At 18.2% G+C, this 15,516-nt stretch overlaps 13 protein-coding genes across 13 annotated transcripts, besides 26 other annotated features; 4 read left to right on the top strand and 9 right to left on the bottom strand. All coding sequences in view use genetic code 5, as the record gives it.

Annotated features, from left to right (window-relative positions):
- Nucleotides 1–324: a sequence feature (control region).
- Nucleotides 325–1,101, top strand: an rRNA (s-rRNA).
- Nucleotides 1,102–1,166, top strand: a tRNA (tRNA-Val).
- Nucleotides 1,167–2,557, top strand: an rRNA (l-rRNA).
- Nucleotides 2,558–2,625, top strand: a tRNA (tRNA-Leu).
- On the top strand, nt 2,626–3,561 carry ND1 (NADH dehydrogenase subunit 1). The gene has a single exon. The coding sequence runs from the start codon at nt 2,626–2,628 to the stop codon at nt 3,559–3,561; it is 936 nt and encodes a 311-aa protein (YP_001650761.1).
- Nucleotides 3,562–3,592: a sequence feature (mtTERM binding site).
- Nucleotides 3,593–3,658, bottom strand: a tRNA (tRNA-Ser).
- Nucleotides 3,659–3,679: 21 nt separating this feature from the next.
- Nucleotides 3,680–4,834, bottom strand: CYTB (cytochrome b). The gene has a single exon. It carries the CDS (start codon nt 4,832–4,834, stop codon nt 3,680–3,682), a length of 1,155 nt encoding a protein of 384 aa, YP_001650760.1.
- A 17-nt stretch (nt 4,835–4,851) lies between these two features.
- Nucleotides 4,852–5,382, bottom strand: ND6 (NADH dehydrogenase subunit 6). The gene has a single exon. It carries the CDS (start codon nt 5,380–5,382, stop codon nt 4,852–4,854), a length of 531 nt encoding a protein of 176 aa, YP_001650759.1.
- A 1-nt stretch (nt 5,383) lies between these two features.
- Nucleotides 5,384–5,448, top strand: a tRNA (tRNA-Pro).
- Nucleotides 5,448–5,514, bottom strand: a tRNA (tRNA-Thr).
- Nucleotides 5,515–5,527: 13 nt separating this feature from the next.
- On the top strand, nt 5,528–5,815 carry ND4L (NADH dehydrogenase subunit 4L). The gene has a single exon. The coding sequence runs from the start codon at nt 5,528–5,530 to the stop codon at nt 5,813–5,815; it is 288 nt and encodes a 95-aa protein (YP_001650758.1).
- Nucleotides 5,816–5,899: 84 nt separating this feature from the next.
- On the top strand, nt 5,900–7,234 carry ND4 (NADH dehydrogenase subunit 4). The gene has a single exon. The coding sequence runs from the start codon at nt 5,900–5,902 to the stop codon at nt 7,232–7,234; it is 1,335 nt and encodes a 444-aa protein (YP_001650757.1).
- Nucleotides 7,235–7,303, top strand: a tRNA (tRNA-His).
- Nucleotides 7,304–7,315: 12 nt separating this feature from the next.
- On the top strand, nt 7,316–9,038 carry ND5 (NADH dehydrogenase subunit 5). Its single transcript has one exon. A coding segment is annotated over exon 1 (1,723 nt).
- Nucleotides 9,039–9,106, top strand: a tRNA (tRNA-Phe).
- Nucleotides 9,105–9,174, bottom strand: a tRNA (tRNA-Glu).
- Nucleotides 9,175–9,240, bottom strand: a tRNA (tRNA-Ser).
- Nucleotides 9,241–9,243: 3 nt separating this feature from the next.
- Nucleotides 9,244–9,309, bottom strand: a tRNA (tRNA-Asn).
- A 50-nt stretch (nt 9,310–9,359) lies between these two features.
- Nucleotides 9,360–9,427, bottom strand: a tRNA (tRNA-Arg).
- A 1-nt stretch (nt 9,428) lies between these two features.
- Nucleotides 9,429–9,498, bottom strand: a tRNA (tRNA-Ala).
- Nucleotides 9,499–9,518: 20 nt separating this feature from the next.
- Nucleotides 9,519–9,872, bottom strand: ND3 (NADH dehydrogenase subunit 3). Its single transcript has one exon. The coding sequence runs from the start codon at nt 9,870–9,872 to the stop codon at nt 9,519–9,521; it is 354 nt and encodes a 117-aa protein (YP_001650755.1).
- Nucleotides 9,873–9,938, bottom strand: a tRNA (tRNA-Gly).
- Nucleotides 9,939–9,944: 6 nt separating this feature from the next.
- Nucleotides 9,945–10,736, bottom strand: COX3 (cytochrome c oxidase subunit III). Its single transcript has one exon. It carries the CDS (start codon nt 10,734–10,736, stop codon nt 9,945–9,947), a length of 792 nt encoding a protein of 263 aa, YP_001650754.1.
- Nucleotides 10,737–10,754: 18 nt separating this feature from the next.
- ATP6 (ATP synthase F0 subunit 6) lies at nt 10,755–11,432 on the bottom strand. The gene has a single exon. It carries the CDS (start codon nt 11,430–11,432, stop codon nt 10,755–10,757), a length of 678 nt encoding a protein of 225 aa, YP_001650753.1.
- On the bottom strand, nt 11,426–11,590 carry ATP8 (ATP synthase F0 subunit 8). Its single transcript has one exon. The coding sequence runs from the start codon at nt 11,588–11,590 to the stop codon at nt 11,426–11,428; it is 165 nt and encodes a 54-aa protein (YP_001650752.1).
- Nucleotides 11,591–11,662, bottom strand: a tRNA (tRNA-Asp).
- A 21-nt stretch (nt 11,663–11,683) lies between these two features.
- Nucleotides 11,684–11,754, bottom strand: a tRNA (tRNA-Lys).
- COX2 (cytochrome c oxidase subunit II) lies at nt 11,755–12,436 on the bottom strand. The gene has a single exon. A coding segment is annotated over exon 1 (682 nt).
- Nucleotides 12,437–12,503, bottom strand: a tRNA (tRNA-Leu).
- COX1 (cytochrome c oxidase subunit I) lies at nt 12,504–14,034 on the bottom strand. The gene has a single exon. A coding segment is annotated over exon 1 (1,531 nt).
- Nucleotides 14,035–14,038: 4 nt separating this feature from the next.
- Nucleotides 14,039–14,104, top strand: a tRNA (tRNA-Tyr).
- A 10-nt stretch (nt 14,105–14,114) lies between these two features.
- Nucleotides 14,115–14,178, top strand: a tRNA (tRNA-Cys).
- Nucleotides 14,171–14,237, bottom strand: a tRNA (tRNA-Trp).
- On the bottom strand, nt 14,238–15,252 carry ND2 (NADH dehydrogenase subunit 2). Its single transcript has one exon. A coding segment is annotated over exon 1 (1,015 nt).
- Nucleotides 15,253–15,306: 54 nt separating this feature from the next.
- Nucleotides 15,307–15,375, top strand: a tRNA (tRNA-Gln).
- Nucleotides 15,373–15,437, bottom strand: a tRNA (tRNA-Ile).
- A 10-nt stretch (nt 15,438–15,447) lies between these two features.
- Nucleotides 15,448–15,516, bottom strand: a tRNA (tRNA-Met).

The raw sequence follows: 15,516 nt of genomic DNA, 5'->3' as shown, positions 1-15,516 counted from the left end.
TATTTTTATTTCTTTATATATGAAATTTATTGAAGATGGTTTAAAAAATAAAATAATTAATATATTATTATATTTTTATTATTATTATATTAAAAATTTAATATATTAATATATATATATATATATAAATTATACATAAATTAATATAAATTATTTTTATATAATATAATTTATTAAATTTAAAAATTTTATATAGCAATTTTGTATTTAAAATGAATATTATGAAAAAGAAAAAAAATAAATTATTAAAAATTTATTAATTTAAATTAAATATTTTAATATAAAAAAAAAAAAAAAAAATTCTATATATATAATTTAACTATTAAATAAATTTTTTATGGTTTAAAAATTTTATTATAAATTTATTTTACATATAAATTTTAGTGTTAATTATTATTTATTTAAACAATAAATAATTATTTTATGTAGTAATTAATTTTAAAAATTTAAGAAATTAAGATTTAGTAATATAAAAATTATTAACTAATTTTGTGCCAGCAGTTGCGGTTATACAAAAATTGATTTAAAATTTTTTAGATATTAATAAATAAAGTATATTTTATAATATAAAAATTAAATTATTAAGTGAAATTTTAATTTAATAAAAAATTATTTAAAAATTATGAATTAATAAATTTAATAAAAAACTAGGATTAGATACCCTATTATTAAAATTTAAATTATTATGCTAAAATAGTAGGTAATTTTTTATTGAAACTTAAATAATTTGGCGGTATTTTAGTTTATTTAGAGGAATCTGTTTAATAATTGATAATCCACGAATAAATTTACTTAATTTAAAATTTTGTATATCGTTGTTAAAAAAATATTTTTTAATAAAAATAATATTTAAAAATTTTAAAATAAAATTAAATCAGATCAAGATGCAGATTATAATTAAGAATATAATGGATTACAATAAATTTATTTAATTGGATTTTAATATGAAATAATTAAATGAAATTGGATTTAAATGTAATTTTATTTAATTTAATAAAATGATTAAATATTAAAATATGTACATATTGCCCGTCGCTTTCATTAATAAATTGAAATAAGTCGTAACAAAGTAGAAGTACTGGAAAGTGTTTCTAGAAAGATCAAATTAGAGCTTGAATAAGTATTTCATTTACATTGAAAAGATATTAAATTATTAATTAATTTGAATGGATGAATTAATAAAATAAATTATAATAAAAGAAATTTTAATATTAGAAATATATGGGGGTTAAAGTATTTTTAATAGAAAAAATTTTTAATTTTATAGTTAATTAGTATTGTAAAAGAAATTTGAAATAAATTTGAAAATAAAATTATTTAAAAGTAAATTTAATTTATTGTATCTTGTGTATCAGAGTTTATTAATTAAATATGTATGTAAATATAATTCTCGAATTTAAAAGAGTTAATTAATTAAAAAATTTATTGTTTTATAAATATTTTAAATAATTAATTAGAAATGAAATGTTAATCGTTTTTAAATATATCTAGTTTTTTTAGAAAAAAATTAAATTTTTAATTAAATAAAAAATTTATTTAATAATTAAATAAATTTTTTATTTAATTTAATAATTTAAGGGATAAGCTTTAAATTAAAAATTTATAATAAAATATAAAAATTGAAAATTTTATAATTTATATTGTTAATAAATTTTATTTTATTATAAATAATTTCATTAAAATTTAAAATTTAATTTAAATTTAAATTTTTATAAAAAAATATTTTTTATCAATAACAAAATAGTTATAATGATAAAATTAGTATATAATTTATAAAATTTTTATATGTAAAATAAAAAAAAAATAGTTTAATTTTATGATAATTATTTTAAAGGAACTCGACAAAATTATTATATTAAAAATAAATATAAAATATGTTCACCTGTTTATCAAAAACATGTCTTTTTGAAATTAATTTAAAGTCTAATCTGCCCACTGATAATAATTGAAGGGCTGCAGTATATTGACTGTACAAAGGTAGCATAATCATTAGTCTCTTAATTGGTGACTTGTATGAAAGATTGGATGAAATATAAATTGTCTCTATTATATATAATTGAATTTAATTTTTTAATTAAAAAGTTAAAATATATTAAAAAGACGAGAAGACCCTATAGAGTTTTATATTTTTTATTTTTAAAATTATAAATTTATATTAATAATATATTTTAAAAATAAAAAATATTTTATTGGGGTGATAAAAAAATTTGTTTAACTTTTTTTAAAATTTTACATAAATAAGTGGTTTATTGATCCAATAATATTGATTATAAGAAAAAATTACCTTAGGGATAACAGCGTAATTTTTTTTTTTAGTACAAATAAGAAAAAAAGTTTGCGACCTCGATGTTGGATTAAGATAAAATTTAAATGCAAAAATTTAAAATTTTGATCTGTTCGATCATTAAAATCTTACATGATCTGAGTTCAAACCGGTGTAAGCCAGGTTGGTTTCTATCTTTTAATAATTTTAATATTTTAGTACGAAAGGATCAAATATTATAATTAAATTAATTTATTTTTGAATATTATTAAGTTATAATAAATAAAATTATAAACTATTTTGGCAGAGAAATGTGATGATTTTAGAAGTCATTAATATATAATTTATTTATATATATAGTAATGATAATAATTGATTTATTAATAATTTTAATTGGTTTATTAGTTTTAATTTTAGGGGTATTAATTGGTGTTGCTTTTTTAGTATTATTAGAACGAAAAGTTTTAGGTTATATTCAAATTCGAAAAGGTCCTAATAAGATTGGATTTTTAGGGCTTTTCCAACCTTTTTCTGATGCTATTAAATTATTTACTAAAGAAACTACATATCCTAATTTTTCTAATTATTATTGTTATTATTTTTCTCCTGTAATTAGATTTATTTTATCTTTATTTATTTGAATATTAATTCCTTATTATTTTAATATAATTAGATTTAATTTGGGTATTTTATTTTTTTTATGTTGTGTTAGAATAGGGGTTTATACGGTAATAATTGCTGGTTGATCTTCTAATTCAAATTATGCATTATTAGGTGGGTTACGTGCTGTTGCTCAAACTATTTCTTATGAAGTAAGAATAGCTTTAATTTTAATATCTAGAATTATTATAATTATGGATTTTAATTTAATAATATTTTATTTTTATCAAAAAATAGTTTGAATAATATTTTTAATAATTCCTTTATCTTTAAGATGAATTTCTTCAATATTAGCTGAAACTAATCGTACTCCTTTTGATTTTGCTGAAGGTGAAAGAGAATTAGTTTCAGGATTTAATATTGAATATAGAAGAGGGGGATTTGCTTTAATTTTTTTAGCTGAATATTCAAGAATTTTATTTATAAGATTTTTATTTGTAATTATTTATATAGGAGGTTATAGATTGAGATTAATTTTTTATTTAAAATTAACATTTATATCTTTTTTATTTATTTGAGTCCGAGGTACACTACCTCGTTATCGTTATGATAAGTTAATATATTTAGCTTGAAAGAGATATTTACCTGTTTCATTAAATTTTTTATTATTTTTTTTAGGTTTTAAAATTTTTTTTTAATATATTAATTTTAGTATTAATATTAATAAATAAATTAATAGAATAAAAATTCTTTCTTATGTTTTCAAAACAAATGCTTATTACAAGCTCATTAATTAATTAATTATATTGAGATAAATTAATTATGATTAAAAATTAATTTATCTCAATATTTTCTTAATAATGGATTAATAATAAAATATCTAAAGTATAAGATTGTTAAAATTTGGCCTGTTATAATATAAGGAATTTCTACAGGCCGTGCCCCAATTCAAGTTAATAAAATAACTAAATTAATAAATATTCAAAATAATAATTGATTTAATGGATAAAATTGTAAACCTTGAATTTTTTTATTAAATGTTAAAGGTAAAATAATTAAAATTAAAATTGATATTAATAAAGCAATTACACCACCTAATTTATTAGGAATGGATCGTAAAATTGCATAAGCAAAGAGGAAATATCATTCAGGTTGAATATGAATAGGTGTGACTAAAGGATTAGCAGGAATAAAGTTATCTGGATCTCCTAATAAATAAGGATTAATTAAGGTTAATATTGTTAGTAGAAAAATTATAATAATGAATCCAATTAAATCTTTGAAAGTAAAAAATGGATGAAAAGGAATTTTGTCTAAATTACTATTTAATCCTAAAGGATTATTTGATCCTGTTTGATGTAAAAATAATAAATGGATTATAGTTAATATAAGAATAATAAAAGGTAATAAAAAATGAAATGTATAAAATCGAGTTAAAGTAGCATTATCTACTGCAAATCCCCCTCAAATTCAATTTACTAATATATTACCTAAATAAGGGATTGCCGATAAAAGATTAGTAATTACTGTTGCACCTCAAAATGATATTTGTCCTCAAGGTAAAACATAACCTATAAATGCTGTTGCTATTAATATTAATAAAATAATAATTCCTATAAATCATGTTATTTTTAAATTAAAAGATTCATAATAAATTCCTCGTCCAATATGAATATAAATACAGATAAAGAAAAAAGATGCTCCATTAGCATGAAAAGTTCGAATCAATCATCCATAATTTACATTTCGACAAATATAATTTACTCTATAAAACGCTATATCAATATTAGCAGTATAATATATTGTTAAAAATAATCCTGTTAAAATTTGAGTTATTAAACATAAAGCAAGTAAAGAACCAAAATTTCATCATATTGAAATATTAGATGGTGAAGGTAAGTCAATTAATGAATGATTGATAATTTTTAAAATTGGGTGAGTTTTTCGAGTTGATTTAAATATATTTAACATTAAATTTATTAATTTTTTTAATAATTAAATATTCGTAAAGGCCCATAAAAAATATTAGTAATTTTTACTACTGCAATTAAAGTAATAAATAAATAAATAATTAATAAATATATTAATAAAGAAGATTGGTTATTATAAAGTTTATTTATATTAATTTTATTTTCATTATTAAATCAAAATATATTAAAAAAATTTTCTATTTCTAAATTATTATTTAAATTTATTCAATTTAAATTTTTTATAAATAATATTTGGATTATTAAATATAATAAAATAAATAAAAAAAATATTTTTTTAATATTATTAGATAAATGAAATAATTCATTTGAAGCAATTCTTGATACATAAATAAATAAAACTAATAATCCCCCTAAAAAAGTTAAAAATAAAATATAAGAAAATCAATATGTTTTAATTATTATTCCAGATAATAAGCAAGTTAATAAAGTTTGAGTTAAAATTATTAATCCCATAGAAAGAGGATGATTTAAAAAATATATTATAATTGACAATATAATTATAATTATAGAAATAGTTAATTTTATCATTCAAAAAATAGTTTATAAAAAATAATAATTTTGGAGATTATAGATAAAGAGATTCTTTTTTTTTGAGTTTTTAAAGATTAAATTCTTAATTTTAGTTTACAAGACCAATGTTTTAAATTAAACTATAAAAACAAATAAAAAAAAAATGATAATTATAAATATATGAATTATTTTTATTATATTTTTTATTGGGAATTTAATTTTTGTGTCAAAAAATAAACATTTATTAATTATTTTATTAAGATTAGAGTTTATAGTTTTAAGAATTTTTTTTTTTTTATTATTATATTTTATGATAATTGATTATGATATGTATATATTAATAGTTTTTTTAGTTTTTTCTGTTTGTGAGGGTTCTTTAGGATTATCTATTTTAGTTTCAATAATTCGGACTCATGGTAATGATTATTTTCAAAGATTTAATTTATTATAATATTAAAATAATATAAATAATAATAATTTAATAAATAAGAAAAAATAATATATATATATATATATAATTAAATAATTTAAATAAATGATAAAGTTTTTATTTTATATAATTTTTATAATTCCTTTATGTTTTATAGTTGATATATTTTGAATGGTTCAATTTTTATTGATATTATTAATATTTTTATTTATAAATTGTTCATTAATATATTTAAATAATAATTTAAGTTATATAATATCTTTTGATTTTATTTCATTTGGTTTGATTTTATTAAGAATTTGAATTTGTATATTAATATTAATATCTAGAGAAAATTTATTTAAAATTAATTATTATATTAATTTTTTTTTAATTAATATTATAATACTATTAATTTTATTATTTTTAACTTTTAGAGTAATAAATTTATTTTTATTTTATTTATTTTTTGAGGGGAGATTAATTCCTACTTTATTATTAATTATTGGTTGGGGGTATCAACCTGAACGTATTCAAGCTGGAATATATTTAATATTTTATACTTTATTTGCTTCTTTACCTTTATTAATAGGTTTATTTTATATATATAATGAATTAAATAGTATAATAATTTATTTTTTAAAATTTTTTAATATAAATTTTATTATTTTATATATTTGTATAATTTTAGCATTTTTAGTAAAAATACCTATATATTTTGTTCATTTATGACTTCCTAAAGCTCATGTTGAAGCCCCAGTTTCTGGGTCTATAATTTTAGCTGGAATTATATTAAAGTTGGGAGGTTATGGTTTATTGCGAGTTTTAATTTTTTTACAGGAAATTAATTTAAAATTAAATTATATTTGATTAATTATTAGATTAATAGGTGGTTTTTATATTAGATTAAAATGTTTTTGTCAAGTTGATATTAAATCTTTAATTGCATATTCTTCTGTTTGTCATATAAGAATTGTTATTAGTGGGATTTTAGTGATAAATTATTGAGGGTATTTTGGTTCATATATTATAATAATTGGTCATGGGTTATGTTCTTCTGGGATATTTTGTCTTGCTAATATTAATTATGAACGTTTACATAGTCGTAGATTATTTATTAATAAAGGAATAATAAATTTTATACCTTCATTAAGAATATGATGATTTTTATTAATATCTTCAAATATATCAGCTCCCCCCTCATTAAATTTATTAGGTGAAATTAGATTAATTAATAGTTTAGTAAGTTGATCTTGATTATCAATAATTATATTAATATTAATTTCTTTTTTTAGTGCTGGTTATAGATTATATTTATATTCTTATACTCAACATGGTAAGTTTTATCAAGGAATATATAGATTTTATGGGGGGGTTTCTCGAGAATATTTATTATTATTTTTACATTGATTACCTTTAAATATAATAATTTTAAAGGTTGAATATTTTATAATTAATTAAATTTAAATAATTTAAAAAAAAATATTGATTTGTGGAATCTAAAATATGAACTAAATTTCATTTTAAATTATTAATAAAAATATTTGTACACATTTTTTTTTTTTTTTATTTTTTTTTAGAATATTAAGTTTTTTTTTTATAATTTATTTTGTTATAAATAATTTAGTTATTTTTTTTGAGTGAGAATTAATTTCTTTTAATTCAATTAGAATTGTCATATCTATATTATTTGATTGAATAACTTTATTATTTATAATATTTGTTTTATTAATTTCTTCTGTTGTTATTTATTATAGAAAAAGATATATATCATCTGATTTAAATTTAATTCGTTTTATTATTTTAGTTTTATTATTTGTTTTATCAATAATTTTATTAATTATTAGACCTAATATTATTAGTATTTTATTAGGATGAGATGGATTAGGTTTAGTATCTTATTGTTTAGTAATTTATTATCAAAATTTAAAATCTTATAATGCTGGGATATTAACTGCTTTATCAAATCGAATTGGTGATGTTTTAATTTTAATAGTTATTTCTTGAATATTAAATTATGGAAGTTGAAATTATATTTTTTATTTAAATTTTATAAAAAATGATTTAATTATAAGATTTATTAGAATTATAATTATTATGGCAGCTATAACTAAGAGAGCTCAAATTCCTTTTAGATCTTGATTACCTGCAGCAATAGCAGCTCCTACACCAGTTTCAGCTTTAGTTCATTCTTCAACTTTAGTGACAGCAGGTGTTTATTTATTAATTCGTTTTAATATATTAATTTTAAATACTTTTTTTATTAAAATTTTATTATTATTAAGTATAATAACAATATTTATAGCTGGTGTATCAGCTAATTATGAGTTTGATTTAAAAAAAATTATTGCTTTATCAACTTTAAGACAATTAGGTTTGATAATAAGAATTTTAAGAATAGGATTTCCTGATTTAGCTTTTTTTCATTTATTAAGACATGCTATATTTAAGGCATTATTATTTATATGTGCTGGGGTAATTATTCATATAATAAATGATATTCAAGATATTCGTTATATAGGTGGAATTAGATTATATCTTCCTATAACTTCTTTATGTTTAAATATTTCTAATATAGCTTTATGTGGAATTCCTTTTTTAGCAGGATTTTATTCAAAGGATATAATTATAGAAATAGTTAGTTTTAGAAATTTAAATTTATTTGTATTTTTTTTTTATTATATTTCAATAGGATTAACTATATTTTATACTATTCGTTTATTAATATATATAATAATTAATGATTATAATTTATTAAGAATTTATAATTTATATGATGAAGATTATGTAATATTAAAAAGAATAATAGTATTATTATTTATAAGAGTAATTAGAGGAAGATTTTTAAGATGAATAATTTTTTATTATCCTTATATAATTTATCTACCTTTTAATTTAAAAATAATAGTTATCTATGTAAGATTAATAGGGGGTGTTATAGGATTTTTAATTAGAAATATAAAAATTTATAGTGTAAATAAGTTTATTATAACTTATAATTTAAGAAATTTTTTATGTTTAATATGATTTATACCTAGATTATCAACTTATGGATTAAGATATTATTTTTTAAATTTTGGTTATAATTTATTAAAAATTGTTGATTTAGGATGAAGAGAGTTTTATAGTGGTCAGGGTTTTATAATTATTTTAAAAAAGTATTCTATTTTTTATAATATTTTTCAAATGAATAATTTTAAAATTTATTTATTTAGATTTGTTATATGAATAATTATTATTATATATATATTAATTATTAATATTTATTTAAATAGCTTATATATTAGAGTATAATATTGAAGATATTATGGAGATTATTTAAATCTTTAAATATTTATAAAAATTAATTTATATTTTATTTTTACAATGAAAATGTAATGTTTTATTTAAACTATATAAATAGAAGTATTAATGGAATTTAACCACTAAAAATTAAGTTAGCAGCTTAATTTTTTACTTTATACTTCTTTTTTAATTGGAATTAAAAATTCAATTTTATCATTAACAGTGATATACCTCTATTTGGTTTCAATTAAATAATTAATTAATTTATTAAGATAAATAAGTAATAATAATTAAATAAAAATAAATAAGGAGTAATTAATTTACTCTAAATTTTAAGTCGAAATTAAATGCAAATTTTGCTTCTTATTTTTAAGATAAATTGAAATATCAATATTTTTTGATTGCAAATCAAATGTTTTAATTAAATAAACTATAATCCTTGCCTTGGCCTTGGAATTATTTAATTTGTTCAATTTAATATATTTTGATTTCATTCATGATATAATCCTAGTAATAAAATAATAATAAAAAAAAATCTAATTTTTATTCAATTTAATAAATTTACTATTTTAAATGTTAAAATTATTGGGAAAATTAATGCAATTTCTACATCAAAAATTAAAAAGATTATTGTAATTAAAAAAAAATGTAGTGAAAAAGGAATTCGTGCTATTGATTTTGGGTCAAATCCACATTCAAATGGTGAACATTTTTCTCGATCTATAAATGATTTTTTTGATAAGATAATTGATAATAATATTATAATATTAGAAATAATAAAAATTAAAAATGAAATTATTGTTATTAAAATAATTATTTATATTAAATAAGATTAAACTTTTTGATTGGAAGTCAAATATACTAAATATATTATATAAATAATAAATTAATTTCCCCATCAATAAATTGAAATATAAAGGAATAATCAAACAACATCTACAAAATGTCAATATCAAGCTGCTGCTTCAAAACCGAAATGATGATTTATTGAAAAATGTTTATTTAATTGTCGAATAAAACAAACTGTTAAAAAAATAGTTCCAATAATTACATGAAGTCCATGAAAACCAGTTGCTATAAAAAATGTTGATCCATAAATTCTATCTGCAATAGAAAAAGGAGCTTCTATATATTCATATGCTTGTAAAATAGTAAAATAAATTCCTAATATAATAGTTAAAAATAATCTTTGAACAGCTTGTGTATAATTATTTTCTATGATAGCATGATGAGTTCAAGTTACTGTAATTCCTGATCTAATTAAAATAATTGTATTTAATAAAGGAATTTGAAAAGGATTAAATGGAATAATATTTAAAGGAGGTCATATAGCTCCAATTTCAATATTAGGTGATAAACTTCTATGAAAAAAAGCTCAAAAAAAAGAAATGAAGAAAAAAATTTCTGATACAATAAATAAAATTATTCCTCATCGAAGTCCTTTTGTAACTAAAATTGTATGTTTACCCTGAAATGTACCTTCTCGAGAAATGTCTCGTCATCATTGAAATATAGTTAAAATTGTAATAATATAACCTAAAATTAATAAATTTATATTAAAATTATGAAATCATTTTATTATTCCAGTTACTAAAGTTAAGACTCCAATAGCTCCAGTTAAAGGTCATGGACTATAATCAACTAAATGATAGGGGTGATAATTAAAATTATTTTTCATTAAAAATTAATTAATCAATTAATTTACTTCTCTAGAATATAATGTTCTTAAAATAGCAATTACATAGGATTGAATAATTGCAACTGCTGATTCTAAAACTAATAATATAATTTGAATAATAATTAATATAAAAATAAATATATAAGATAGATTTGGTCCTGTTCTTCTTAATAAGGTTATTAATAAATGTCCTGCAATTATATTAGCTGTTAAACGAACTGCTAATGTTCCAGGTCGAATAATATTACTAATAGTTTCAATTAAAACTATAAAAGGTATTAAAATTGTAGGAGTTCCTTGGGGAATTATATGAATAAATATATGTTGATAATTATTAATTCACCCATAAATTATAAATCTTAATCATAATGGAAAAGAAATAGATAAAGTTAAAGTTAAATGACTTGTTCTGGTAAAAATATAAGGAAATAATCCTAAAAAATTATTAAATAATACAAATGAAAATATTGAGATAAAAATAAAAGTAGATCCTTTAAAATAATTATTTTTTAATAATGTTTTAAATTCATTATGTAGTTTTTTTAAAATAAAATTTCAAATTATAAAATGTCGATTAGGAATAATTCAAAATGAATAAGGTAAAAATATTAAACCTAAAATAGTTCTTATTCAATTAATAGATAAATTAAATAAATTAGTAGAAGGATCAAAAATTGAAAATAAATTTCTTATCATTTTCAATGAAAATAATTATTTTTTAAAAAATTTTTTTTATTTTTATTAAAGGAAATATTAGATGAAAAAATATAATAATTAATAATATTGAATATAATAAAAATAATAATAAAAAAAAAAAGTGATATAATTCAATTAATTGGTATTATTTGTGGGATAAAAGAATATTACATTACTAAAGTAATAATTTAAACTTGACATATTTATGTTATAAATTTAACTAATTCTTTTTATTAATTAATTTAATTAAATCATTAGAAGTAATTGCTAATTTACTATAAAATGGTTTAAGAGACCAGTACTTGCTTTCAGTCATCTAATGAAGAATAATTATTAATTCAATTAATAAAATTTTTAATTGAAATTCTTTCGATTACAATAGGTATAAAACTATGATTTGCTCCACAAATTTCAGAACATTGTCCATAAAAAATTCCAGGCCGATTAATAAAAAAATTTGTTTGATTTAATCGGCCTGGATTAGCATCAACTTTAACACCTAAAGATGGTACAGTTCATGAGTGAATTACATCTGTGGCAGTTACTATAATTCGAATTTGATTATTTATAGGTAAAATAATTCGATTATCAACATCTAATAATCGAAAATTATTATTATTTAAATCATTAGAGGGGATTATATAAGAATCAAATTCAATATTATGAAAATCTGAATATTCATATCTTCAATATCATTGATGTCCAATAGATTTTAGAGTAATTAATGGATTATTAAGTTCATCTAATAAATATAATAATCGTAATGATGGTAAAGCAATAAAAATTAATGTAATAGCTGGTAAAATAGTTCAAATTATTTCAATTAATTGACCTTCTAATAAAAATCGATTAATATATTTATTAAAAAATAAATTTAATATTAAATAACCTACTAGAATAGTAATTATGATTAAAATAATTAAAGTATGATCATGAAAGAAAATAATTTGTTCTATTAATGGAGATGCTCCATTTTGTAAATTAAAATTAGATCAAGTTGCCATTTCTAAAAAAAGGAATATCCTTTATAAATGGGGTTTAAATCCATTACATATAATCTGCCATATTAGAAATTTCTTAAAATTGGTAATTCATTATATGAATGTTCAGCTGGTGGAAGATTTTGGTATCATTCAATAGATGAAGATATATTTAAAGGAAATAAAGTAATTCGTTGATAAATTATTGATTCTCAAATAATAATTAAAATTATTATTACGGCTAAAAGTGAAATATAAGATCCTAAAGATGAGATTAAATTTCAAGAAATATATGAATCAGGATAATCAGAGTATCGTCGAGGTATCCCAGCTAACCCTAAGAAGTGTTGAGGGAAAAAAGTTAAATTTACCCCTAAGAATATGATAAAAAATTGAATTTTAAGTAGATATGGATTTAAATTTAGTCCTAAAAATAAAGGATATCAATGAATAAATCCTCCTATAATAGCAAATACTGCTCCTATTGAAAGAACATAATGGAAATGTGTTACAACATAATAAGTATCATGTAAGGTAATATCAATTGATGAATTTGCTAGAATTACTCCTGTTAATCCCCCTACAGTAAATAAAAATACAAACCCTAATCTTCATAAAATTGAAGGATTATAATTAATTTGAGTTCCATGAAGAGTTGCTAATCATCTAAAAATTTTAATTCCTGTAGGAACTGCAATAATTATTGTTGCTGATGTAAAGTAAGCTCGGGTATCAATATCTATACCAATTGTAAATATATGATGAGCTCATACAATAAATCCTAATAAACCAATTGCTATTATAGCATAAATTATTCCTAAACATCCAAATGTTTCTTTTTTAGTTCTTTCTTGGGAAATAATATGAGAAATTATTCCAAATCCAGGTAAAATAAGAATATAAACTTCTGGATGACCAAAAAATCAAAATAAATGTTGATATAAAATTGGATCTCCTCCTCCAGCAGGATCAAAAAATGATGTATTTAAATTTCGATCTGTTAATAATATAGTAATTGCTCCTGCTAATACAGGTAAAGATAATAATAATAAAAATGCTGTAATTCCTACAGCTCAAACAAATAATGGTATTTGATCAAATGATATATTATTAATTCGCATATTAATAATTGTAGTAATAAAATTAATTGCTCCTAAAATAGATGAAATACCTGCTAAATGTAAAGAAAAAATTGCTAAATCAACAGATCTTCCACTATGAGCAATATTAGATGATAAAGGTGGGTATACTGTTCAACCTGTACCAGCTCCATTTTCTACAATACTACTAGAAATTAGTAGTATTAAAGAGGGGGGCAAAAGTCAAAATCTTATATTATTTATTCGGGGAAAGGCTATATCTGGGGCCCCCAATATTAAAGGTACTAATCAATTTCCAAATCCCCCAATTATAATAGGTATTACTATAAAAAAAATTATAATAAATGCATGAGCTGTAACAATTGTATTATAAATTTGATCATCACCAATTAATGATCCTGGATTACCTAATTCTGCTCGAATTAATAAGCTTAAAGAAGTTCCAACTATTCCTGCTCAAATTCCAAAAATAAAATATAATGTTCCAATATCTTTATGATTTGTAGAATAAAGTCATTTTCGCAAAAATAAAATGGCTGAGTTTTAAGCGATAAATTGTAAATTTATTTACGAGAAATGTTCTCTTTTATTAAAATTAAGAAAGTCTTATATTCAACAATGATATAAAATTGCAAATTTTAAGGAGTAAAATATTTACTAAGGCTTAAAGAATATTTCTTTATAAATAATTTTGAAGATTATTAGTTTATTTAACTTAAAACCTTAATAAATATATAAAAAAGTTCTAAAAATTATTCCTGTAATAGAAATAAAAGAAAATAAATTAATAAATATTAAAAAATTATTTTTTAAAAAAATTTTAAATCATTTTATTTTAATATAATTAAATATGAATGATGAGTAAATAATTCGAATATAAAAATAAATAGTAATTAATCTTCTTATTAATATAATAAATGTTAATAAATAAAGTTTATTTATTATTAAAAAATTAATAATAATTCATTTAGGTAAAAATCCAATAAAAGGGGGAAGTCCTCCTAATGAAAGAAAATTAATTAATAAATTTATTTTAATTATAAAATTTATATTATTAATAAATAATTGATTAATAAAAAATATATTTAATATATAAAATAAGAAAAATATAATTCTAATTAAAAAAGAATATATAAAAAAATAAAAAATTCATAAATTTTCTCTAATTATAATTGAAAAAATTATTCACCCTAAGTTATTAATAGATGAAAATGATATTAATTTTCGTAATGAAGTTTGATTTATTCCTCCAATAGCACCAATTATAACATTTAAAATAATAATAAAATAAGAAAAATTTAAATTTATATAATAAGAAAATAAAATTAAAGATGCAATTTTTTGTCAAGTTATTAAAATAAAATTATTAAATCAAGATAATCCCTCAGAAATATTAGGGAATCAAAAATGAAATGGAGCTGAACCTATTTTTATTAATAAGGATGAATTAATTATAATTGAAATAAAGTAAATTATTTCAAAGTTTTTTATTAAAATTATTTTAATTAAGATTGAAAATAAAAAATTTATAGAAGCAATAGATTGGGTTAAAAAATATTTTAATGATGCTTCAGATGATAAAAGATTATTAGAGTTTGAGATTAGGGGGATAAATCTCAGTAAATTAATTTCTAATCCAATTCAGCAACCAAATCAAGAATTAGATGAAATTGAAATTATAGTTCTAAAAATTAAAATAAATAAAAAGAATATTTTATTTGAATTTATAAAAAAATGAATATAAAATAATTACTTATTGTAATTTAAGAAATTAAGATTTCTATTTGATAAAATTATATTTTAGTGTAAGATGCACAATAATTTTTGATATTATTAGATATAGTTTAATTCTATAAAATATAATAAAGGTAGAAATTCTACTTAATTTATCCTATCAGAATAATCCTTTAATCAGGCACTTTATTATATAAAAATTTTAAAAAAAAGGGATTTCCTTTATATTTGAGGTATGAGCCCAAAAGCTTAATTTTAGCTTATTTTTAA

Source organism: Manduca sexta, mitochondrion (assembly GCF_014839805.1).
Source record: "Manduca sexta mitochondrion, complete genome".
Lineage (NCBI taxonomy): Eukaryota > Metazoa > Arthropoda > Insecta > Lepidoptera > Sphingidae > Manduca > Manduca sexta.
The sequence above is the reverse complement of the archived record's forward strand: the minus strand, read 5'-3'. Positions and strand labels throughout refer to the sequence as shown.